This window comes from Sphaeramia orbicularis, chromosome 24 (genome assembly GCF_902148855.1).
Source record: "Sphaeramia orbicularis chromosome 24, fSphaOr1.1, whole genome shotgun sequence".
NCBI classification, from domain to species: domain Eukaryota; kingdom Metazoa; phylum Chordata; class Actinopteri; order Kurtiformes; family Apogonidae; genus Sphaeramia; species Sphaeramia orbicularis.
In genome coordinates, this window is record NC_043979.1 from 16098925 (window position 1) to 16125333 (window position 26409).

Consider the following 26409-nt stretch of genomic DNA (forward strand, 5'->3'; position numbering starts at 1 on the left):
AATTGTTAAAGAATGGCATGAGGAACATTCTAATGAAGTTGAGCATCTCGTATGGCCGGCACAGTCCCCAGACCTCAACATTATTGAGCATTTATGGTCAGTTTTAGAGATTCAAGTAAGACGTCGATTTCCACCACCATCGTCTCTAAAAGAGTTGGAGGGTATTCTAACTGAAGAATGGCTTAAAATTCCTTTGGAAACAATTCACAAGTTGTATGAATCAATACCTCGGAGAATTGAGGTTGTAATTGCCGCAAAAGGCGGACCTACACCATATTAAATTATATTTTGTTGATTTTTTAAGGTATTTCCATTATTTTGTCCAACCCCTGTATTCTGCCTGTTACTAAATGTTTTGTGCCTTTGTAGATCTGATCTGTAACACACATGTATAAATGATAAGTTGAGGCAGGATATTGTTAAAATTGCACTTATTTTTCTTAAGAAATTTCAGTTTTTTCCAGGTTATTCACATCTTTTTTGTTCAGATACTTGTAAATGTAAATATTTTCATAATTCAATGTTATTTTTTTGCACTTAAACAAAAAGAAAAGTCTGGAGTTGTCATTATTTAAGGCTATTATGCTGCTATTTTAGTGGTCCGGCCCACTGGAGATCAAACTGGGCTGAATGTGGCCCCTGAACTAAAATGAGTTTGACATCCCTGCTTTAAATCCACCACCTACAGTAAATACATTGAAACTGCTTTCTTTTTTTTCCATTTGCCCTCTTGCCCTTGTGTGATCATTTCGACACTATCACTATCTGTCTTCTGTGTGTCAGTGGTCAGTAGTCCATGCCATGTAGCCGGTTCTTCCTGTCTGATTTCCCCTGCAGAGCAGAAGGAAGCAGCGGCAGGTTCAGGTCAGTCACCCGGCGCTGCAGAGATGAACGTAACTGAACCGAGTTTCTCTTCATGCCTCCGCCCACTGTCCCTCTTTCTCCTCCTGCTCCTCCTGCTCCTCCTGCTGCCGCTGACAGCTCCCTCCTCTTCCCCCTCTCCTGCCTGAGGCTCTTGATGACCAAAGTATGTTGTCTTTGTGAGGGGAAGGCAGGAGGTTTGGACCCGTTCACCAGCAGCCCTGGGGGTCCCGGTCGAGTCAACCCCACCCATGTCATCTTTCTGCCCCGTCCGTCTTTCAGCCCCACATTTCGCAGGCGGGGCAGGGGAGCAGAGGGTGACGTTTGGGTCGTTTCCATGGCGCCCAAGTGATCTCTGTCCGAGGAGTGTGAGGTGTGTGTGTCGGCCTCGAGGAGCATCCTGGGAGAGATGCCGCTCGGTTCAGTGGAATAAAACGTCTGCAGCTTCTCCAGGCGCTCATTAATGCCCAGGTGATGCGAGTGTTCATCCTGGTGGCGGGTGTCGTGGAAGCAGTCTGTAGTGGGGTCTGCTGCCCCGTCTGACTGGGTCGTCCTGAGTAGGTGGGGGTGTCTGACGGGCCGGGTCATGCTGCTGGCTCTGCTCGGCTCGGCGGGTAGGGGGACTTGGCAGGGGGCGGAGTCACAGAGTTGGGATGCAGAGGTTTTAGGAGGAGAAAGGTGGACAAGCTCCCTGTCTCCGAACACTGACACTGAAATACAAGAGTGTACAAACATCAGAGTTATTACTGTTCAGGGAAACTACGATGAAAACAAGCAGCAAAAGAATGACTGTTTACTGAAACTAGACCTACGCTGAACATTGTCGTGACCCTTTGTCCTCCCACTTGCCCTGCACCTATTCTCCTGTTGCTACCCTGCCAGTATCACTATCCCCTCACCTCATCTGTGCTAGCTCCGCCTATCTGGCCCCATGACCCCGAAAGCCCTGAACAATGTAGGTCAACATTTCCAATTTTGACAAGTCAACCCTAATTTGACCTTGACAGTGAAGGTCAAAGTCAACACCAAAAATTTTGTCCAAGACTGTCCCAGGTCACATTTAAAAACCAAACACATAGGAAATCAAATGGTTTGGTGAAAAGTAACTGCACTGACACTGTTGCCAAAGACCAAATTTAACACACTGACCCCAGTTTGACCTTGAAAATGAGGGTCAAGGTCGATGTCTAAAGAACTCCTAGAGCTTCCGAAGTTGCACCTAAATACCGAACATGAAGTTTTAATGATTCATGGTGTATAAAAATAAAATGTCTTTGCCCATTATGGAGCCTTTTTTAAGCATACTAAAAAATACAGAAGAATTTAACCAAATTTATCAGGCAAGTGACTATTTTTGGTAATTTCCATATACGTTACAAGACAGTGACAGGAACAGTTCCAGTGAGGACAGTGAGTCAGCAATCTCAGGTCCAATGTGGTCTACAGGGTCTGTAAGGTCCACCTCTGCATGAACAGTGAGTGTACCTGCTCTGTTAGGTACCATGAAGTAATGGTACTAATGTAAGGAATGATGTTCAAAGGGATAATGTGGATGCGGGCAGGGGTCTGGATCAGCACTTATGTTGGTCTAATGTTCTAAAAGTGATGGTCTTTTCACCTTACATGTGTTTTACTTGTATTTTTTTTATAAATATTCCTTGTATTTTTTTTTTATTTTTTTTTTGCCATTTATGGGTAAGGAACCAAATATGGTAACTTCAATGACCTTGATTTGTCCTCCAATTACACACTAAGGTTGAAATTTTTAATTTCAGAGTATTTCTATGAATGCCCTATAAAGAAGAAGCAGATGTCAACCTTTGAGAACAACTGGAACACATTCATAACTTTCTTAAAGTAAACATAACCGAAAACTGCATATATCATCAGAACACAACACATACCCCCTTGCCCGTTTAACCCCCCCCCCCCCAACACCCACTTTCTATCTCAGCATTTAACCTCCACACCTCACCCCCACTCATCATTAACATTAATATACACACACACACACCACACTTACAACAATGCAATACATCTGATTGACAGTAACATCAATAAGAGTGACCACTTGCTTTGTCTGTCCATTTATCTTGTCTTATGTCATTCCTGTGTCACTGTCCCGTCTTATGTTTGTCCCATCCTACTGTCTTGTCTGATGTCTACTCGGTCCCACTGTCTTGTCTTATGTTCGTTCTGTCCCACTGTCGTGTGTCAATCTGCCACTTTGTTAAGTCTCGTCCTTGTGCACTTTTGTTTATATGAATCCCTCCCTCTATGTACATACAGGGGTTGGACAAAATAATGGAAACACCTTCACCTCAAGATGATAATGCCCCAATCCATACAGCTAGAATTGTTAAAGAATGGCATGAGGAACATTCTAATGAAGTTGAGCATCTCGTATGGCCGGCACAGTCCCCAGACCTCAACATTATTGAGCATTTATGGTCAGTTTTAGAGATTCAAGTAAGACGTCGATTTCCACCGCCATCGTCTCTAAAAGAGTTGGAGGGTATTCTAACTGAAGAATGGCTTAAAATTCCTTTGGAAACAATTCACAAGTTGTATGAATCAATACCTCGGAGAATTGAGGCTGTAATTGCCGCAAAAGGCGGACCTACACCATATTAAATTATATTTTGTTGATTTTTTTAAGGTGTTTCCATTATTTTGTCCAACCCCTGTATATACTAGCAAGGAATGTTGGTCAATAGGAGCATAATCTTGGAATTGTTACTGGTCACTTGTTAAGTATAAACTGTAATAAATAATAAAGTTGTCCCCCGAAGAGGGGGGTGGTGGCGGGTCAATAAATAAATAAATAAATAAATAAATAAATAAATAAATAAATGCCCTATAAAGGGTTAACCCATAAAGACCCAGTGCTAATTTTGTGACAATTCCCAGATAATTATTACCTCCTCCAAGGACGGCGGAGGTTATGTTTTCATCAGGGTTTGTCTGTTTGTTTGTTTGTCTGTTAGCAAGATAACTCAAAAAGTTACGGAGGGATTTTGATGAAATTTTCAGGAAATGTTCATACTGGCACAAGGAACAAATGATTACATTTTGGTGGTGACTGGGGGGTGGGGTTGGAGTGTGGGGGCGGACTGATCTGCCTTGGTGGAGGTCTCCGCTCTCTGAGGGCTTTTCTAGTTTTTCTCTAGATTTAACCTTTCTTAAGTGATTTATCTCCATTTATCATAATATTACCAATTATTACCGTTTTGCATTTTTTTCAGTGAAAATCAGCTATTTTCTGATATTTAATTTATTGATCATGCACTTTAAACATCATGCTGAGATTACGTTTGAGGGTTATTATACCAAAAACAGGAATAATTTAGGAAAAAGTGACTTTTTCAGCAATGTATATCAACTGAACATAAACCAAGTGTCTCCATCCACTGTCATTGATCCAACTCCATGGGTTTTACTGGTGAATCAATGTTGTAGAAGATGACAGTGTTTCCACGTTCATTACGGAGCCTCTGAACGTCCAAATGGGTCATATCTGATGACCATGAAAAGATGACAAACTGTATTTTACACCAATTATTTACATGTATTGATAGAATTAGTGGATCAACAGTGATTTACCGTTTTAAATCAGTAAATGATTTTGGTCGCTGGTGGATATTTGGGTCTTTATGGGTTAAACTAAACCTTTGTTGAACTCAGATACCAAACTGACAAACTGAATTGAAATATACACTAATAAAAGTAATAACTCTGACCCACACACATATCATGTTATACACAGTGTAGAGCAGGGGTCTCAAACATGCGGCCCGGGGGCCAAATGTGGCCCACCAGAGATTCCAATCCGGCCCCTGGGATGAATTTACAAAGTGTAAAAATTCCACAGTCAAGGCTGTCGAACTCATTTTAGTTTAGGTTCCACATACAGACCAATATGATCTACAGTCAAATAATAACATAATAACCTACAAAAAATAATGACTCCATATTTTCTTCTCAGTTTGATGTGAAGAAAATATTACACTATAACTATAAATAATGACAACTTCAAATTTGTCGTTGTTTTAGCGCAAAAAATAACATTAAATTATGCTAATATTTACATTTACTATCCTGTAACAATAAAATGTGAATAATCTGAACAAATATGACCAACCTGAAATGTCTAAAAGAAACATTTTCTGCCTGTTATTAAGTGTTTAGTGTCTTTGTAGATTCGATCCATAATGCACATGTAGAAATGATAAGTTGAGGCAGAATATTGTTAAAATTGCACTTATTTTTTTTAAGAAATTTCTGTTTTTTCAGGTTATTCCCATCTTTTTTGTTTGGATAGTTTGTAAAAGTAAGTATTTTCATAATTTAATGTTTTGTTTTTTTTTTTTGCACTAAAACAAAGACAAAAATGTGGAGTTGTCATTATTTATAAGTTATTATGCCATTATTTTACTGGTCCGGCCCACTTGAAATCAAATCGGGCTGAATGTGGCCCCTGAAAGAAAATAAGATTGAGACCCCTGGTGTAGAGGATATTCTGTATGGATGTGGTCATCATTGGGTTTTAGATCTCCTCACCCTCAGGAAACAGCGCCTCTTTGGGCTCCAAAGTGATGGTGATCTCCTCATCAATGGCTCCGTTTTCTCCAGACAGAGGAGCGGGTGAGGGCGAGGGAAGACGAGGGGGTATCGAGGGGGAGGCAGAGTGAGGCAGCTGGGGTAGGGTGGGGGACGGAGGGCGGTTCTCGTCGTGCTCTTTGTGGTCCTTCTTGTGTGAGTCGTCAGGTCTTTTCCTGTGGCCCTGACCGTCGCCTGTCTGCTGGGGCCTCAGGGGTCGGCTGGACGGCTTGGAGGAGCTTTTCTCATCACATGGGTCAACCTAAAACGAGCGTTAAAGACACAGTGACTCTTTTCTGTCATGAGGTTCCTATCAGACTACAAAATAAGAGCATGTACAGTAAATTGCACATGCATCTCGCTACCTCACCAACGCCACCAAAATCATCCAGGACTCCTCTCACCCCAGCAACCACCTGTTTGAGCTGTGGCCCTCAGGCCGCCGCTACAGGTCACATAAAACTTGTATGACTGTACTGCAATGATCATAATGTTAAGTATAATTCAGTTACTGCGTTATGTATTTGTTGTGGTTGAATGCTAAAACTAGGAAAAATGCTCACCTCCTCGCCCCACCATTAAAAGCCAAGCACCAAACCTGGGGGGACAGCGCTTCCTCTGTTGCTGCCCTGGCCCTCTGGAACTCTCTCCCACCTATTATCTGACATTGCTCCGACCCCAACATCTTCAAATCCCTTTTAAAAACTCACTTATTTAAGGTTGCTTTTAATGTTTAACTGTTTTATATTTATATACCTGCTTTCTGCACCTGCTTTTATCTGTTTTTAATGTGTTTGATTTCTGTTTTTTTATCTGCTGTATGTAAAGTGTCTTTGAGTTCCATGAAAAGCGCTATACAAATAAAATGTATTATTATTATTATTATTATTATTATTATTATTATTATTATTATTATTATTATTATCATTATTATTATTATTCATTCATTCATTTTCTGAACCCGCTTTATCCTCACTAGGGTCACGGGGGTCGCTTGGAGCCTATCCCAGCTACATAGGGGCGAAGGCGGGGTACACCCTGGACAAGTCGCCAGTTCATCGCAGGGCTGACGATTATTATTATTATTATTATTATTATTATTTGATTGTCGTATTAGATTACTGATAAAGGTGTAAAAGCACTTGAGGGGTAGGACTAAATAAGTTTTTACTTCTTCCTACTCCTTTTCGACCATGCAAAATTCAGATTTGCACATACTTGAAGATAGATTAATAATAATTAATAAAAATCAATCAGTCAATCAATCAATCAATCAATAAACCCATACAAACAGACTGAGGGATAGCTTCTTTCCCAAAGTTATCACTGTAATAAATAACCCAACACAACATCAATAGGACACCTGCAATAACACTGACGTTCACTGCAATTAATGTCATTAAATCCTATAATATGTGCAATATCTGTTAAATGTTTACAGTCTCCCATATTATTTAATCTTTCACACTATTTATCCCACAATATGTATTTTCTCATGTCATTTGCACTATTTCTCATGTTACTTGCACTACGTAATTCTATTTTTTTAAAGAAATATTCCTAGTTGCAACACTTTTCATTTTTTTTATGTGAATAATTGTGCCTTTTTACTCTCATTTGTTGTTGCCTTGTAATTCTTGCACTAAACCAGAGAGCTCTACCTCAATTTTGTTGTGCTTTGTACAATGACAATAAAGAGATTTTAATTCTGATTCTTTGTGCTACAACCCTTACTTGTAATTTCCAGTATTTAGTTTACTTAGTCTGTTCATCACTGTTCACCCGGTGTCCCTTTCCCCAACTCTCTTCTCGGGGAGTGGCTACTGTTTCAGTTGTAGCCGCCTGGGACCCAATGACGCCAGGATCTGAGATGGACCCCCTCATGTGCCCCCACCCTACTGCATCTTTACAGACTGGAACTACATCTGTAAACGGACGTCCATCAGTCCTGGTGCATCTACAGCCTGTCTGTCCATGGGAGTGGATCTCTCCTTCACTGTGGTTCTCCCTGAGGTTTCCCTTTTCCCACTGGGATTTTGGAGTTTTTCCTTTCCGAGAAGGAGGTTCTAAGGATGGGGGATGCCCAGGACATTAATCCATTTCCTTCATCTGCTGTTTATTTGACTGTTCTTTGTTTTCAAATCCAACTAATTCTGTAAAAACCCTGTGAGGCAACGTTGTTGTGATATAGGGCTCTATAAATAAAAATTGTATTGTATTGTAGTGTAATGAATTGTATTGAACCCTTGCAATGTGGAAAATGCATAAGGATTAACACTAATATGTCCATGTGATAAAGGACAGAAGTCTGAGTCTCTTATTTTTCATACACAAACAGACTTTCAAGGACTCACCACATACAAGCATTAAACCCCCCCCCCCCCCCCCCATCTACGTTTGTCTCACAACATTCTTCTTCTCTTCCTGTCCCCCTCCTACAACCAAATCCATTGAAAAAGTTCCATCATGCGACCACGTGTACTGTGTTTATAATGTCTTATGTCTTATGTATGTGATGTATGTGCTTGGATTATCTCCACTGTAATTCTTTCGAGGGATTTGTGTTGGGCGCATGCGCACGCAGCGACCGGCAGTGAGCGAAAGCTTGCTGCAAAACAAATCTAGCCACGGGTACAAATAAAGTCACCTTGAACCTTGATACTGTTGCCTATAAAGTTGTAATAATTCTGTTTTCATACACATTCTTGTTTTTATTCCTATTTATCTACCTTTGACCAAGAGCAGCGATTGCATACTGAGTCCCAGTTACACTTTAGATATAAAAAAAAAGAAAAAATCACATTATCACAATCTTTTCATAACAAGTGGTAACAATATTGTATGAGCTACTATTTTGTGTATGTACTGTAGTTTAAAGATTCACAAGGAAAAATATTAACAAATGTGTGAAAGAATAATACTATGGTGGTTGGTTTGGTTTGTTGGTTTTGGCTTGTTAGAGTAAGAACAAGAAGCCAGCTTCATTCTTCATTCATAAAGAGTTTGACCTTAGTTTCTCTACGTGTGTTACCTGCTGAGTCTTGGATTCAGTACCGTTCCTGTCTCTCCAGGTGTTCTTGCTGGGAAGACACAAGTCACTGTTCTCTTGTTTCTGTCAAAGATATGATGTAAACCATTTCAATCTTCAAGTCAAAATTAGAATAACCGTTTCTTTTTTTTTTTATTGCATTTCATATATTTTTTATGATCTGAATGTGAAAAGTCATGTCCGCATGTACTTTGAGTTGTAATAAATAGTGTGTAGACCTTGCTGGCCTTGGCTCCCTTCTGGCTCCTGCTGAGCCTGTTGAGCAGCAGGTGATAGGAGGCCATGATGGCGGACGGCCGGTTGGTGGTGAGTGTGTGGATGACTTCAGACAGGGAGTAGCCCAGTGTGTCTGTCATGTACGCCAGCACCGAGGAGTTGAGCTCTTCTGGGCACAATCTATGGGAAAGAAAAAAAAAAAAAAAAAAAAATCAAGACGGACTTAAAAAGATAAAGTGTGAGAAACGAGCAGAGACAAATCTAATGGGTTGTTAAGTGTGTGTTGGTAAGAACTGACCAGTTAATCAAAAAAAAACAGACTTTCAATTGTGAGCTGGAACGACTGTGGTTCATTCATGTGGATTTCAGAAAATGCATTATTGCCAGGAGGAGCCATACATGATTGCATTTCCACACTGCGTAAAACGATGAAAGCCTTTTAGTCGTGCACACAAAGCTGTTGCACTACTGACCACAAAATTTTCATTTTGTTCGAAAATTCGCTGTGATTTCCTTCTTGGTTCTTTGGCCAAAAGTGTAATGTTTGTTGCAGAAGTTTCCCTGAGAAAAAATCTTTTACAGCTTTTTATAGTAGGACATGAGTAAAACACATACAGTATGTGGATGTTTTTTTTTTTTTATTTTTTACTTGTCTTGTCCAGCATCATAGCAGCAGAATGGTAGTCTGGCTGCCTTTTTGTGCTGAACAAATTTGTTTTGCCAAAGGGAAACTTCATAAAGTATATGACGCTCCCCTTGATACTCTACTGTCGGGTCAAAACACAGTATTTGAAATCTCTCTGACGGGATATTTTAGAGACAATTAGACAGATTAGTGTGGCTAAATGACCCACATTTTTACTTTTAAATTAATTTTTGCTTTAGTTGGACCATAAGGGATTATCCAAAACAAGGAGCTACTTTATATTGAAATAAATGTTGGAATGGCAATCAATAAAAATTCGCTCTTTGATGGGACATTACTGTGTTTTGACCCTGTCTTTATTTTGAGTTTTGTTGAACCACATTTTGATGCTGGACCTGACATGAAGGAACAGGGGGGAGCAGAAAAGAGGGGGAAGAGAGGAGAGAAGTGAAGTGAAGAGGGGAGAAAAAGGAAGAGGAAGGTGGTGAAGACCCTCACAAGAACAAATCAACAATACTAACCATGGTGATAACTATAATGGTAATAATAACTAGAATCAGAACTGAGTAAACTAGGCAGAAAAAATTACAATAAAGTAAAATAAAATAAATAAGAACTATTAAATGAAAAATATAAGAAAAGAAAACATGAACAGAATATCACAAACGACAGCCTAAATAATACCAGCAACAAATCCACACAACATCAGTTGTTCACAATAATCTCTCGAGACAGAGTGACTGCATCAGAGTAAAGCAAAGAGAATAAGGCAAAGAGACTGAGGTGACCTCAGGGATGAACAGAGGCATGCAACCGCTACCCCTCCAAGGACCAGGGGCCAACAAAGAGGGTCCCAAGGCCCGGCCAACCAGCACACAACACAGTATGTGGATGTAAATGGTATTATAGTATACAAAGTATGAGGATGAATCCACAATGATTTATTTTTTGTGTTTGTTCCTTCTTTAATCAGATTGTCTCATATGTACATGAGATCTGAGTACAGCACATTATGTATTTACATTTAACGTAAATCCACCTTAAATCATCAGATTTCAGAAAATATATTCAACTAACCACTTCTGATTTGCTTCATAGGTTCAGAAAATAACATGATTAGTTCTAGTAACCAATCTGCAGAATTTCAGCCAAAACTTATTGTACTGATTATATATTTTGGGGCTTTGAAAATGGGCCATGAGACTAACTTTACCATAAAATTGATGAAAGAAGATAAGTTCAAGAAGTTATGAACTATTCTTGATAGATGAATGAAATTTTGAGGAGTTGTTTTAAGATAAAATGTGTCTAACTTTTGCAGAAGATCCATAATTGCATATTTCACAAAATATAGCATGCTGAAAAGTGAAAAAAAAAATGTTGGCGCTTCCAAATAACTTTGGTCCAGTATATCTCCACATCGCAGCATCTAAGATCCTTTTTTTTTTAGTTCATCCATTGAGGATAACAATTTCACTTAGACAGAAATAGTTAAAATAGTTACAAGTACTGCTACAAAATAGAGACTGCTAGAGCTCTTAGTTCAATGGTAATTTCTGATGAATATTGCAGTGTCTGTTGTTCAGTATATTAATAATAAGAATAGATTTATATAGCTTTTATACCAAACATTCACTCATATTCATACACCAGTGTGAGTAACGACCTGCTCTACCTCCTGGGTCACAGTCGTCCAATAAATCAGTCGGTCTGTCAGACTGCAGTCGTACTCTACATCTCTACCTGTTTTTATGAGTGAGAGTATGAAGTGGTTTCTTGGCGTATCCCTCATTGATCCACCGCTCCTCCATTGCAGCTCGGATACTCGGTCTTTTCGCCGGGTCTGGCTCCAAGAGAGACAACACGAACGACACTGCACCTGCAGGAATGGAGACAGTCAGTACAGGACACGTGGAAGGGTTTGAATCAAGTCTGTGGACAAAAGAAATGTAGGATTAAACCACTAACATTTTATTTATTTATTTATTGTTTTTTTTTTTGCAGGGACAGCGCACAATGCTGATATTGCACCAGAAATAGGGAGCTCATTTTCATCTGTAGTTCCTTCCTGGATGAAGGCCAGGTGATATGTAGGTTATGGTAACATCCAAATATGTTAACATAAATGCAACAGTAAAATACTATATAAAAGACCATGATATAAAATTACAGTTACTATCCCAGCATCAGCAACATGAATAAATACCAGTCATCAAATAGGAAACACACATTTAACAGTCACTAAAGTGAGAAAAAGTAGAGTCTGGTTTGGACCAGCTCTAAATGTAAACTGTCATGAGATAACTTTTATTATCTATGTGGCACGATATAAATAAAATTTGATTGAGTCATTGATTGATTTACTGATTGATTTACTGATTGAAAAGTCAAACAATACATCAGTAAAACCCATTGACATCAGACGCTCGGTATCACTGCTGACCATGTTCAGAGTCTCTGAGTTCAGTGATTACATGTCTAATCATCATTCAACTACATTTAAAATGTTTAAGAGGACTACATTCAGTGATATACAGAGGTAAACAATTCCCCATTCCTGCTGCCTTAAAGGAGTAATATTTTGCTTTTTAAAAAAAATGGAATTATGCATTTTAAAACATTTCCCTGTGGTCTACATGAACTGTAAATGCTATGCTTGGGTCTGAATTCGTCATTAATTCAAATCCACAGGTCCATCTTCAACCCTATTTCTGAGTAATGACACCAGAAAGGTCATTTTGAGCGCTGGCCCTTTAAATGCAAATGAGCCACTTCATGCCCCACCCCCTCCAGGTTGTTGACTATGCTGCTCTGTCCTGTTCAACCAACAACTGAACATTGGCTCGAAATTTGGACATATTTTCAGTATGGACTAAAACCGCTGCTGCTGACAAACAATTATGTCGTACTCAGAGTAATGTTCGTCAGAAGTCTTGACCTTATATGTGCAAATGTTGTGACATAACTAGTTATAGACGTAACAAATTAAGCTGGAATTAAAACGGGTTGCAGAAATCCACTTGACTTTTTGCCAAAATCATCATAAAGATAGCTTTGCAGCACCTGGAGGGTTCAAATTCAACCTTTTTGAACTATTAGGGTCCAAATACACAAATAAATGAACCAAAGACTAATAAAAGTGGGTTTAGCAAAATATGACCCCTGTAAGTGAGAAGCAGTTTTGCCCGAATGTTGTGAATTGGAATTTAACATAGTAGTCTCCTCTGGACCCTCATGAGGACTAAGCAGTTGGGAAAATGAATGAATGAATGAATGAATGAATGACTGAATGAATGAATGAATCCCATTTGGTGGAGGCTCATTCTGACCTGGACTCTGTCTGTTTTAAAGGTTGTGGTGCTAAATTATGAATAATCTTATACAGTAAAGTAACATTCGCCAAGAACATGACATTTTCAAGTGTCTAAAGCTGCCATTTTTAACTGTACTGCAGTAATGAAGAAAATTAAATGTTTTTGGTCCTTTATCTTCAACGCTGTTTTATACAAATTCAGTTCACTTCAGTACTTTATTGTCATTGTAAAAAACCCCAAGATAAATTCAAGCATCCCCAAAAATGGCAAAGCAATACAAAAACATGATAATACCATATCAATTGAGACAACTCCTAGCTGCTGTGTTTACGTGTGTGTGCCACCATCTTGGTAAACCATGAAGTAGTTGCATGGTCATACTCTGTATGTGAGCCCAGATTATGATACAGTATGAAAAATGAAACAAAAACACTGAATACATATGGTTTTTTTGTACTAAATTGGGCCATGTGTGTTTTCTCCATGTACGCTTGAATTATACTTACCCTATTTAACCCACAAAGACCCAAACATCTACATGATCAGTAAATGAAATGTAGGAAAATGCCTTTCATGGAAAAAACATGAAATACAGAAGATAACATTACAGTAAATGGTTATAAATCACTTAAGGAAGGTTAAATATAGAGAAAAAATTCTTTTGGGAACTGCCACAAAAGTAACACTGGGTCTTTATGGATTAAATTATAAGAGAAAGGGCTAATGTTAGATATGCTTTTTTTTTTTTTTTTTTTTTAGATATGTAAGTTCTTTAACCCTTTCATGCATACTGGTCACTACAGTGGACAGCTATTCCACAGCTTTTCTCTTGTATATTCATAGATTTTGGGTTTTTTTTTTGTTTTTTTTTTCCACATATCTTTATGACAGTTTTAAGACACTACATATCTTTTCTGACATGAATTGGTAACATTATGTAGATCTCTCCTGAGCATAAACCCCCAGAATCACAAAGCCCTCCCCATAGTTTTCAAACAATTTATCAGTAAATACATCTTTCTGTGCGTCAAAAATTAAACATGTGGTGTCCAGTTGAGTGAACATTTTTGCAACTTCATGAAAAATAGGTTCATAAGAATTTTTTTTTTTCATTTTTTTTTTTAATGTTTTTTTTTTTTTTTTTCCAATTTTTAAAGTTATTTTTATTTTATTTTATTATTATTATTATTATTATTTATTATTTTATTTTTTTCAGAAGAAAATTTTCAATTGCATTGCTTTTTTTTCATGCCTAAAGAGGAATAAAAACACTCAGGAAAAATTTTTGATTAAGGTTCTCATAATTCGTGTATGAAAGGGTTAAAATGGGCATCACTTCACACTGTTGATTCACTGAAACTGTGTCAGAGACAGTGGTGTGAAGACAGGACTTTGAATCTACCCACTGTTTAGTGCTCTTTTGTTACAACCAGGGTGAACTTGTGTTAGTGTGACTCCTTTTCTGTAAAATTACAAGTCCATGGATGTAACTGGAATGGAAGTTCTATCCCAGTCACTGCGATGGAATATTTTGCTTTTACTGATGGAGCCAAAGTAGGTTTTAACCCATAAAGACCCAAATATATCCACTGGCAACCAAAACTATCTACTGATGTAAACTGTTTAACCCTAAAATGCCAAACATATCATATTTGATACATTTGAAGCCCTCTTCATGATCAGTGTGATATTTTTTGTCTTGAAAAACCTGATGTACACAATTAGACACATGCAATACACGGATAATCCACCAGGAGGGAGGAATTCATTCACCAGAGGCCTTTCCAGTGATGCTATACAAGATTGTCATTAATGAGGAAGGAGGCAGAACTTTGCCAATTTTGAAAAGGAATTACCAATTTGTCAGACATGTTTGGGTTATATTATGTTTTTGTTTGTTCAAAAATAATAATATTTGAGCAGTGAGACCAGATGTACCAAATATGATACAAAATAGAAAATCATACATAGAAACTGATATTTGAAAAATATGTATTTTTTGTTGTTCAGAAGGACCAATAAAGGCTCCAGTTTCAAAGAACTGGAATTTTCTATTAATGATTTAATGGTTCAGGCTTTACAGGGTTAATACCTGTTGATCCACTAATCCTATCAATACATGTAAATAATTTGTGTAAAATACAGTTTGTCATCTTTTCATGGTCATCAGATATGACCCATTTGGACGTTCAGAGGCTCCGTAGTGAACGTGGAAACACCATCATCTTCAACAACATTGATTCACCAGTAAAACCCATGGAGTTGGATCAGTGACAGTGGATGGAGACACTTGTTTATGTTCAATTAATGATAAATTTGCTGAAAAAGTCCCTTTTTTTTTTTTTTTTTTTTTTTTAGTTTTCTCTGCTTCTAATAAAATAACCCTCAACTTTACTATGAGCTTTTATTAACATCTACATGATTAGTAAATTAAATATAAGAAAATACCTGATTTTCACTGAAAAAACACAAAATACAGAGGATAATATTACCATAAATGGTTATAAATCACTTAAGGAAGGTTAAATATAGAGAAAAATTCATTTGGGAACTGCCACAAAAGTAACACTGAGTTTGATAAATGACAATAGATGGAGAGATTTTTTTTATATTCAGATAATGATAAATTTGCTGAAAAAGTCACTTTTTTGTTTTCTCCATTTCTAATATAATAACCCTCAACTTTACTATGAGCTTTTATGAACGTCTACGTGAATTGTAAATTAAATATAGGAAAATACCTGATTTTCACTGAAAACACACAAAATACAGAAGATAATATTACAATAAATGGTTATAAATCTCTTAAGGAAGGTTAAATATAGAGAAAAATCTATTTGGGAACTGACACAAAAGGAACAGTGGGTCTTTATGGGTTAATGACAAAGATCAGCTTACTTATAGATAGTAGAATCACTTTGTTTCAATCATTACACGTAGAATATTATTTCATTAGTCAATAATCATAAATAAATGACATAACAAACCTGTATATTTTGAACCTGTTTGACAGTGCTCATAAAACTGAGGCAGTAGTTCCATGTGTTAAACTCCTGTGATAGTTTAAAGACTGTTGTACAACTCCTGTGGTGATACAACTCCAATCAAAATCGGAATGAAGTCTGAAAGTTGCTGTCGATGTCTCAGATAGCCGTCTGTGGCAGCGATACAGCCACTAATCTGATCGTGTCACAGTTTCAGAGCATCTGAGCCGTACCTGTTTTCGCCACAGTAACAGGAGCTCTGTTTGTTTGTGGTGAAATGGCGCCATGACAGAGTGTAATGGAGTGACTATGTGTGAGAAACAGACCAGAATAGGACGGAGAAACAGAGACAGTCTGTACAAATGTGGCATCTGTGTACTCGGTGAAGAGCGAGTAGAAGGAGAAAGACCCATGTTACATAGATTTTCCTTCGTTTCACTCGACAGGAGCGCAATCAAACGTCCCAAATAAATCTCCAGGATATGTGTGTAATGAGTCATTTTCATTTTCAGGTTTCAAAACAAATTTAGTTGTTACCTGGGTGTGCATTACTCAAGATATCCATGCACCGAGGAGCCCTTTTACAAATGGAAATCCCCTCATTAGATGTAAAGGAGAGGCAGGGAATTCATCCAGTCTGAATTACATCTATTTTAGGTGTTTTGTTGCTGCCATTTGTTTAGCGCTTGAAGGGATAGCCAAGCATAAACTCATTAGTGCTGTTAAAAGTACATAGAGGAGAAAGAAAACAGAGCTGAGGAGCAGTGAAGTACAAGTATATGGAATACCAAATATTACATAAACGTAAAAGTAGTAAGAAAGAAAGAAAGGTGTAAATTACTCTAGAATTTTAAATATCTGAATATGATGGGATGGAGGAAGTACAGTTGTGCTCATAAGTTTACATACCCTGATAGAATGTGTATGGGACGGTCATGGTGTTCCAACATGACAGTGACCCAAAACACAAGGCCAAGTCCGCCTGTCATTAGTTGCTTTTCCATTGACACACATGTGCAAAACTTTACCGATATTTACTAAATGTCAAAAAACAGAAGTGCGTAATGTCGGTTTTTCCATTAAATCACAAATGCGATGATTTGTTTATTTATTATTGCAAGATGACACGAGAAGTCATTCCATAAACATGGTGACGAACGTAAATATGGTGTTGATTTACAGATTTATTCATTATTATTATATATTACCCCTCTATCCCATACTAAATTAAAAAAATGATTTGGTTTCCCAGTGTGTCTACACATACCGCAACAGGTTTCTTTTAAAACTCTTCTTCTTCATTTGTTGTAACGTTCGTCAACATCCATTTTTTTAATTCACGTGATTCCAGTTGCAGAAAAAGGTCTTTCTATTGCTTTTTTTTTTTTTTTTATAGTAATGGATTGGATTTTATATAGCGTTTTTCATTCGCTCTCACATTCTCCCTCTGGTGGTGGTAAACTACATCTGTAGCCACAGCTGCCCTGGGGCAGACTGACAGAAGCGTGGCTGCCAATTTGCGCCTACGGCCCCTCTGACCACCACCAAACATTCATACGCATTCATACACCAGTGTGAGTGGCACTGGAGGCAAGGAGGGTGAAGTGTCAACAGACTGACCAAGGAACACAACAACTAGGATAGAGCGGGATTTGAACCACCAACCCTTTGGTTATTGGACGACCCGCTCTACCACCTGAGCCATGGCCCCACAGAATACAGAAAAAGGTCTTTCTATTGCAGTTTTGTGTGAAATACCATTTGTGCTACGACTGAAAAACCACCTCTTGCCAACGCAAAAACCTTTAATCAAAAAACGAAAGTTTTGGTGAAATTGTCGTTTTTCCATTAGGTACATTTTTATGTGCAAGTTATATTCACACAATTTGAGGGTCAATGGAAAAGTGACTATAGACTACAGTACAGCAGAAAAAAGTGAGGGTGAAGGAGTGACCATCTCAGTCTCCTGACCTCAATATCACTGAGTCAGTTGGGGGAGGTCTCAAGGTGTTTTGCGAAGAAGAATGGGCAGCTTGACCATCTGAGAAAATAAAGTGCCTCATCCACAACTACCACAAAAGACTTCAAGCTGTCATTAATGTTAAAGGGGTCAATACAGAGGATTAAGAACTAGAGCAGTGGTTTTCAACCTTGGGGTCAGGACCCCACGTGGGGTCACCTGAAATTTCTAGTAATTGAGAAAAATAAAAGTAAAAACTTACTAACAAAATATATGTTGAGCTGAGAGAGACAATAACAATCCATAAAAGACATGACAAACTCTGAAGCTGAAACTGAAGCTCTGTGGTACTGTTTATCTGTCAAATGTTCATTGTGGTCGGTTTCAGATGCTGCAGCTCTTTCATAATTCATGGTTTGAGTTCTTGTTTGTTCAGTATTAATTGTCAGCCTTGTAAATCCAAGCTGGACTGACTGTACATATCCTGACCAAGGAAAATCAAATTCTCACTTTGTGCAGTAATCTACACCTGGCTTTTCTGCCTCCGTCCATAATAAAAATACATTATATAGACTAAATGTCCTATAAAATTAATGTTTGTTTGCAACATTGTATAGCAAACTATTACATGATTAAAAAAAAATTAATTTTAGCAAAAAAAAAAAAAAAATTCAGTTTGGAATTTCGGGGGGGGGGGGGGGTAGATCTGCACTCTCTGAGTGCTTTTCTTGTTTTGATTTGTTTCCCTCTTCAGTCTACATCTTCTAAACACAAACAATCAAAGCCATGGATAACTCCAGCTATTTTAAAATCCTTGAAGACTAAGCCCTTTCAAACAAATATACTAGGTATCTATGAATACATTCTTATCTGTTACTTTTGATTTCAATACTAAACAAACTGAGGGCCATTATATTCTTTCCTAATCTGTGTATTACACCAGTAAACTTAGCTCCGCTCCCCAGTTCATCAACTCTACTGTTTCTAGAACCTGTGGATTTCCACGGGTCAACGCACTATTTTCCATATATTCCTCATCTCTACAGTATAGTGTTAACATCTACGAAAGATAGCAACTTCATACAAGTCACATATGCTTTAATATTATTAATATAAGACAACACTGAAGGAATCCAAGTCATACACAATAAAAATGGTCATTCATTTTGAGTATGGTAAATGCATTAAAGTTAGGGGTGTAAGAAAATTTCGGCTCTGCAATATATCGCGATATTGCTTTACGCAATACTGTATCGATATTAAAAAGTACTGTATCGATATTTTTAGGTTTTTTTTTTTAAATGCAGATATTGTGGAGGTTCATTTTTGTTTTTTGTTTATATTTAGTTTATTATTATTTAACACTTTTATTAAATAATGTTAGTTCCTTTGTTGGGATTGCACAAAAATAATGTCAAGACGTTAGTTATGAACTAATAGAATATGAACATTTGAGCAGGATCTTAATACTGTAATGTCTGTTGAACATAATTTAAGTTTGAACACAGGAACATTTTGTGATATAGCATTAGATCCTGCTGTGATCAAATAAAAATGTGTTTAGTATTTGTGCATATTTCTGGTGTAACTCAATTATTCAAGGAAATAATCATTTTAAAAAAAGAAAAACAAATAAATTGCCTTTTTAACAGTATCATGATAAATCGTGATATATCATATTGTGAACCTAGTATTGTGATTTGTATCGTATCGCCAGATTCTTGCCAATACACAGCCCTAATTAAAGTGTATATGCACCATAACCTGTAGTGAAATACTGTACATTTTACTGCTGCAGAATAGAAGCTGCTCAAACAGGTGAAATATGGACTTACCTTTGCTGACGTCACTGGGGATGCTGCTGATCTCCCCGTTGACCATCTTCTGATGCAGGTGTTTGATGTTGAAAGGCTCAACAGTGAAGGGCAGTGTCCCCGTCAGCATGGCAAACATACTCACACCTCTGCAAAACAAACACAAACATAAACACATTCACATGATTTATAGGCCAAGTAGAATTAGACTTAAATAGCAAAACTCCAAAACTGTCTTCAAGATCTGTCATCAGTGTCGACTATGGAACATTTGACCAGGTCAGACGGCAGGCCGCCTACGCAGACATTATCACTTACACGGACCACACGTCCACTTTGGGCCCATATTTCCTGTGAGCCAGCAGCTCAGGGGCAGCGTAGGCAGGGCTTCCACACTGGGTGTTGAGCAACTCCAGAGACAGAGATTCTGCCTTCAGTGTGTTACTGAGGCCGAAGTCTGTGTGAGACATCATTTTTATATTCAGGTCACTCTGTAGCACATGAGCAGCTGAAACAATATACAGGGATTTCAGTCCTATGCGAACATTTGTAGAAAGAAATTATGCAAACATACCCACAATCTTTATGTTGTTATGTTCATCCAACAGGAAGTTTTCAATCTTTAAATCTCTACAAAAGAAGAAAGAGAGGCGTTACTTCAAAAGGGAACTGTGGTTATCATGAACCTTCTTCCAAATCCTACAAGATTCTTTTTAATTTTAGACATTTCCCTCCAGAATAGTGTTTCGAGACCATTTACTTTGACAAACACCAGTGTGCCAGTTAAATTTAAGATCTCTCACAGTGCGTGTTTGGCCTTACTAAGCCTTTTTCTGTGTATTTATGGATAACCATTATGTGGGACCAGACTGGACCCACAGAAGCAAAGGAAAACCAAACCTAAATTTGGGTTTGGGTCGAATTCAAGCTTTAAAAACAAAAAAAGTTTTATTTGCAATATTTCCAGGTGAATATTTTCTGACAATTTGAGGGATTAGTTTGTTTTGGACTCTTCTCAACACCCATCACATTCAGTTTAGGTTTCAAATGAAATATTTACCGTGAAACCAAACTGAAACGTTCAAGCCCTACTTAAGCATTTTTGCTTCACTCGCTTGTCTAAACCAAAGCAATAACTCTGTGTTCACCTGGAAAAGTTGCCTCACTCCCTGAAAGCACCACCAACCACTTGAATGCTCTAAAACTACCAATCTAAATGAAAATCTGTGGTTAGGAGGGAGAGATCCCCTATAAACTATAGCTTTGGAATCAGCCATGTTGCTTTCATCTGCTTTCATCTAACCAACAGAACGCTGCTCACACGACCTGGGAAAAGTTCTAAGTCAGACGCAGGAAGAGAGGGGGAAAAACGAGCGCGAAAGAGCGAGAGCAGACATTGTCATAAAGGAGAAAATGTATGTGGTAAACCTACTGAATGTGGGTGGCAGGAGGTGCGTTTAAGTGCAAATTTTCCATTTATTTCTAGTTTAATCATCTCTGCGGTGGCGAGTGTGTGACTGAGTGTATGCATGTGCGCCAGAACGTGTGTGTGTGACAGAAAAGGGTGTGATTGAAGGGTTCAGAGCGACATCGTTGAGGGACTTCATTAGAGAGGAAGTCCATGATGTCGTGATGATGTGTGAATCATGGCGCCGGCGCAGGATGATGAGGTCATTGCCTGGTAATCACATTCCCACCTTGAGAGGAGCCAAGGTCTTAAACAAAAGCCCAGTGCTGTGAATATTGTATGTGGTTACGGTGAACGTGTGTGTGTGCGTGTGTGTGTGTGTGTGTGTGTGTGCGTGTGAGTATTGGATCTCTGACACCTACACATACTAAAATGCCACTAAAATAACACTCTCCGCTCCCACACTCCTCAGAGCCAAATATGACCCTTTTTGCAGCATTTCCTCCTCTGTATGCTGTTAATGCCCTGCAAACTACTCTGTGTGTGTGTGTGTGTGAATATACTGGACATGGTCTGACTTTAACATCCACCACACACCAAAACAGCTACTGCTTTCAGGTGGGTTTGGGTCACAGGGATGTGGGAAAAGCCTCTGTTAATGAGCTTTTTAGAACATAGTAATAGCTCATTCAACCTGACAAATAATTATTCCCATCCTTTACTTAAGTAACACAGTAATATAGATACATACAGGGTATTGGCAGGTTGGAGGAAGCCACATTTAAGACTTTGTCAAGTCCATTTTAATTATATTTAAGTCTGGGAATTCATTAAGTAGCAAAAAGTACAATGGGCATCATAAGTCGCTTTTCCATTGACCCTCAAATTGCGCAAATAGAACTTGCGCATAAAAATTTACCTAATGGAAAAACGAAAATTTCGCCAAAAGTCTCATTTTTCGATTAAAAGTTTTTGCGCTGGCAAGAGGTGGTTTTTCAGGTGTAGCGCAAATTGTATATCACGCAAAACTGCAATGGTAAGACCTTTTTTCGCAACTAGAGTCAGGTGAATTAAAAAAAACAGATGTTAAATAATAATAATAATAATAATAATACATCAGTTTTATATAGCGCTTTTCTAAGTACTCAAAGACGCTTTACAATAAACAACCAAGGGACAAACATACATCCAACGGGTAAACAGATACGAAGTTAATACTAAATGGTAATCGAAGAATAAATACAGAGACAAATACTGACAAAAGACAAATACACAAAAGAAGGTAGATGAGGGTGGAGGAGGTTGGACGGACGTTACAACAAGCAAAAGAAGAAGAAGAAACATGTTGCGGTATGTGTGGACACACCAGGAAACCCAATCATTTTTTAACCCTTTCATGTGTGAATTATAAGAGCCTTAATCAAGTTTTTTTTTTCCTGAGTGTTTATAACTCTAGGCATTAAAAAAACAAAGCGACTGAAATTCTTTATTATGAACCTATTTTTCATGGAGTTGCAAAAATGTCTACTCAGCTGGACACCACGCATTTAATTCTGAAGCAAAGATACATATTTACTGATATACTTTCTGAAAACTATAAAATAAAAACATTTTTAACGCAGCTAATCTGATGTTTTCTCACATTTTAACATATTCTAATACTAGTCCTTACTCACTCATGCAAAAAAACCAAAACAAAACAAAACAAAACAAAACTTTGTTTAAAAAACTGTTAATTACAGTCTAAAAACAATAACAAGCACTCAAACATCTTACTGCAGATCAGGTTTATCAAGAACAACAAAGTTACAGTAATGGTATGAATTGCATTGTATGAAATGATGCATGAGTGTCCACTGTGTTGGTTGATATGGAACTAAAACAGCTAAATCCATGAGTGTACAGGGTGGGGAAGCAAAATTTACAATGAACATTTAGTTGTTTTTTCTCAGCAGGCACTACGTCAATTGTTTTGAAACCAAACATATATTGATGTCATAATCATACCTAACACTATTATCCATACCTTTTCAGAAACTTTTGCCCATATGAGTAATCAGGAAAGGAAACGTCAAAGAGTGTGTGATTTGCTGAATGCACTCGTCACACCAAAGGAGATTTCAAAAATAGTTGGAGTGTCCGTAAAGACTGTTTATAATGGAAAGAAGAGAATGACTATGAGCAAAACTATTACCAGAAAGTCTGGAAGATACTATTAAAGAAGAATGGGAGAAGTTGTCACCCGAATATTTGAGGAACACTTGCGCAAGTTTCAGGAAGCGTGTGAAGGCAGTTATTGAGAAAGAAGGAGGACGCATAGAATAAAAACATTTTCTATTAAGTAAATTTTCTTGTGGCAAATAAATTCTCATGACTTTCAATAAACTAATTGGTCATACACTGTCTTTCAATCCCTGCCTCAAAATATTGTAAATTTTGCTTCCCCACCCTGTACAAGAGAACAGCTGTAGAATAGTGGTCCACTGTAGTGACCACTAAGCATGAAAGGGTTAATTTAGTACGAGATAGAGGGGTAATATATAATTATAATGAATATATCTGTAAATCAACACCATATTTATGTTCGTCGCCATGTTTATGGAATGACTTCTTGTATCATCTCGTGATAATAAATAAACAAATCATCGCATTTGTGATTTAATGGAAAAAACGACATTATGTACTTCTGTTTTTTTGACATTTTGTAAATATTGGTAAAGTTTTGCACAGGCGTCCAATGGAAAAGCAACTATAGTTTTTACCTTGAACCACAGGATTATTCATCTATCTAACTCTAAATGTATATTTTTGATGCTTCTGCTACTGAAGTTGAAGCTGTGAAAGTGCTTGCCTAAAACTATCCCCCTCCCCTGTGAAGGATAGTTGGTGGTTCCTATATTTTTCTGTTCCGCTAAAATACAAAATACTAATCATGTACTTTACAAAGATTTCCAAAGAAAAATTTACATCTTGTTTATGGTTTCGGTGGAATTTTTAAGACCTTTGAACAACACATTTAACTATAATTTTTAATTTAATACTGTTAAAAGACTTTTTAGGGATTCACACATTCTCAGTCCACAAGTAAAAGTTTTGCATTCAAAATCTAACCTAAATAAAATAAAGTATGTTTTATCATCAAAATATACTTAAAGTGAGAAAAGTCACTTGCAGTACAATGGTCACTACCAGTGTTTTACTAAGTGACATACAAGAGAAGCACATATGTGTAAAATGTCCTGTTTTCAGCTTTGTGACGATGCATTTTCTAGAAAACTTAAGTGGGTTTTTACAGAGTTTGTTAAGTTTAAGAATACTGAGAATTTTCAACTCAACCATAAACCTCATCCTTTATCACAAACATGCAAAACAAACAGACGGAAACAGGTATGTGGTTTTCACTGGATGAGAAAGTGTAATCTGAAACTGAACTGGTAACTGAAGCTGAATGTAAATCTGCTGTCTGGTGGAATGGAAGGTAAAATATAAGCAAGGTGGTACAAAGCAAGGTTATTATCGTTAATGAAAACTAACGAAATGATGAAAACTAAAATTGTAAAAACATTTTCGTTAACTGAAAGAAATAAAAACCATAATTAAAGGAAAAAAACGATAACTAACTGAAACTGTATTGTGTGTTTACAAAACTAACTAAAACGGATAAAAATTCTGGATAAAATTCCCTTAGTTTTCGTCTTTGTCAATGTCGGATTGATATAAAATCGATTTATTTCCCTCAAGCAATTTTATCTGCTGGCACCAAATGATATTTAACGGTCCGTCACTTGTGGTCACTGGTGGTTTCCAGTCATCTTCTGGTCCCCACTCTACCTGGAAACATGAAGACTAAAGTTGGGAGAAAGCAGCAGAGTCCTGTCTGTGATTTATTTGAATTTGACGGTGAAGAAGATAAAAGATATAAAGAAACTAAAATTAAACTAAAACTAAGCATTTAGAAAATAACGAAAACTAATAAAAAGTAGCAATCCTGCTCTAAAAACGAATTAAAACTAACTGAATTAGAGAAAAAAAAGTCAAAACTAAATTAAACTAAACTATAATGAAAAACCCAAAACTATTATACAGGGGTTGGACAAAATAATGGAAACACCTTCACCTCAAGATGATAATGCCCCAATCCATACAGCTAGAATTGTTAAAGAATGGCATGAGGAACATTCTAATGAAGTTGAGCATCTCGTATGGCCGGCACAGTCCCCAGACCTCAACATTATTGAGCATTTATGGTCAGTTTTAGAGATTCAAGTAAGACGTCGATTTCCACCGCCATCGTCTCTAAAAGAGTTGGAGGGTATTCTAACTGAAGAATGGCTTAAAATTCCTTTGGAAACAATTCACAAGTTGTATGAATCAATACCTCGGAGAATTGAGGCTGTAATTGCCGCAAAAGGCGGACCTACACCATATTAAATTATATTTTGTTGATTTTTTAAGGTGTTTCCATTATTTTGTCCAACCCCTGTAACCTTGGTACAAAGACGCAGAAAATATAGATACTCAAGTAATGTACTAGTAACTAATAAACGTAAACTTCATCGAACCAAATTAATATGGAGACTAGGAGATGAAGCGTATGGAGACAGTCACTGTAGACTGCATCCATCCGTGTGTGTGTGTGTGTGTGTGTGTAGTCTCACCGGTGTACGATGCCGTGTTTGTGGAGGTGGTCCACGGCGGAGAGGATCTGTCTGGTGTAGCGTCGCACCTCCCTCTCCTCCAGCCTCTTCCTGTCACAGATGCGGTCCATCAGGTCTCCTCCTGCACACAGCTCCATGGCCATGTAGTAACTGTTCTCTGTCTCCAGGGTCTGACACACAACATTACATTAGGATGTTTCACTGTAGGATAACTGTTTATTAGAGGTAAATGAATTAAAAAAGACAAAACTAGTGTCTGATGTATTTGGTATATATACAGTTTTTACCCACAAGCGGTTAAATGTACGCCCCACCCCCCACCCCACTGACTGAATAACCACCATCCCCATAACGGACAATGGAATACCCTAGTTAACCCCACCTCAGAGTAATAACCACACCCATGCACGTTGTTTAATTTTTATTTTACCTTGTACATATCCTACACTGCCTGTATATATCCTTATTTGTTGTATACATTTAATTTTTCTGTAGTATAGACTTAGCTTTTTGTATATTTTAGTAGTATACTGTATTTAATTTTGTGTCTGTATATACAGGGTGGGGAAGCAAAATTTACAATATTTTGAGGCAGGGATTGAAAGACAGTGTATGACCAATTAGTTTATTGAAAGTCATGAGAATTTATTTGCCACAAGATAATTGACATAATAGAAAATGTTTTTATTCTATGTGTCCTCCTTCTTTCTCAATAACTGCCTTCACACGCTTCCTGAAACTTGCACAAGTGTTCCTCAAATATTCGGGTGACAACTTCTCCCATTCTTCTTTAATAGTATCTATCTATCAGACTTTCTTGTAATAGTTTTGCTCATAGTCATTCTCTTCTTTACATTCTAAACAGTCTTTATGGACACTCCAACTATTTTTGAAATCTCC

At 37.5% G+C, this 26409-nt stretch overlaps 1 protein-coding gene across 1 annotated transcript in view; it reads right to left on the reverse strand.

Moving 5' to 3' along the window:
• Positions 1-733: 733 nt before the first annotated feature.
• The window catches only part of LOC115415615 (hormonally up-regulated neu tumor-associated kinase homolog A), a 30805-nt gene continuing 5129 nt past the window's right edge, over positions 734-26409 (reverse strand). Inside the window, exons 3-11 of the mRNA XM_030129256.1 lie at positions 25510-25679; positions 20018-20073; positions 19762-19900; positions 19465-19592; positions 11115-11250; positions 8728-8905; positions 8492-8572; positions 5422-5722; positions 734-1565 (exon numbers count right to left, since the gene is read on the reverse strand). Coding sequence (XP_029985116.1) covers positions 787-1565; positions 5422-5722; positions 8492-8572; positions 8728-8905; positions 11115-11250; positions 19465-19592; positions 19762-19900; positions 20018-20073; positions 25510-25679 — 1968 coding nt within the window. The 3' untranslated portion in view covers positions 734-786. The remainder of the gene's footprint in view (positions 1566-5421; positions 5723-8491; positions 8573-8727; positions 8906-11114; positions 11251-19464; positions 19593-19761; positions 19901-20017; positions 20074-25509; positions 25680-26409) is intronic.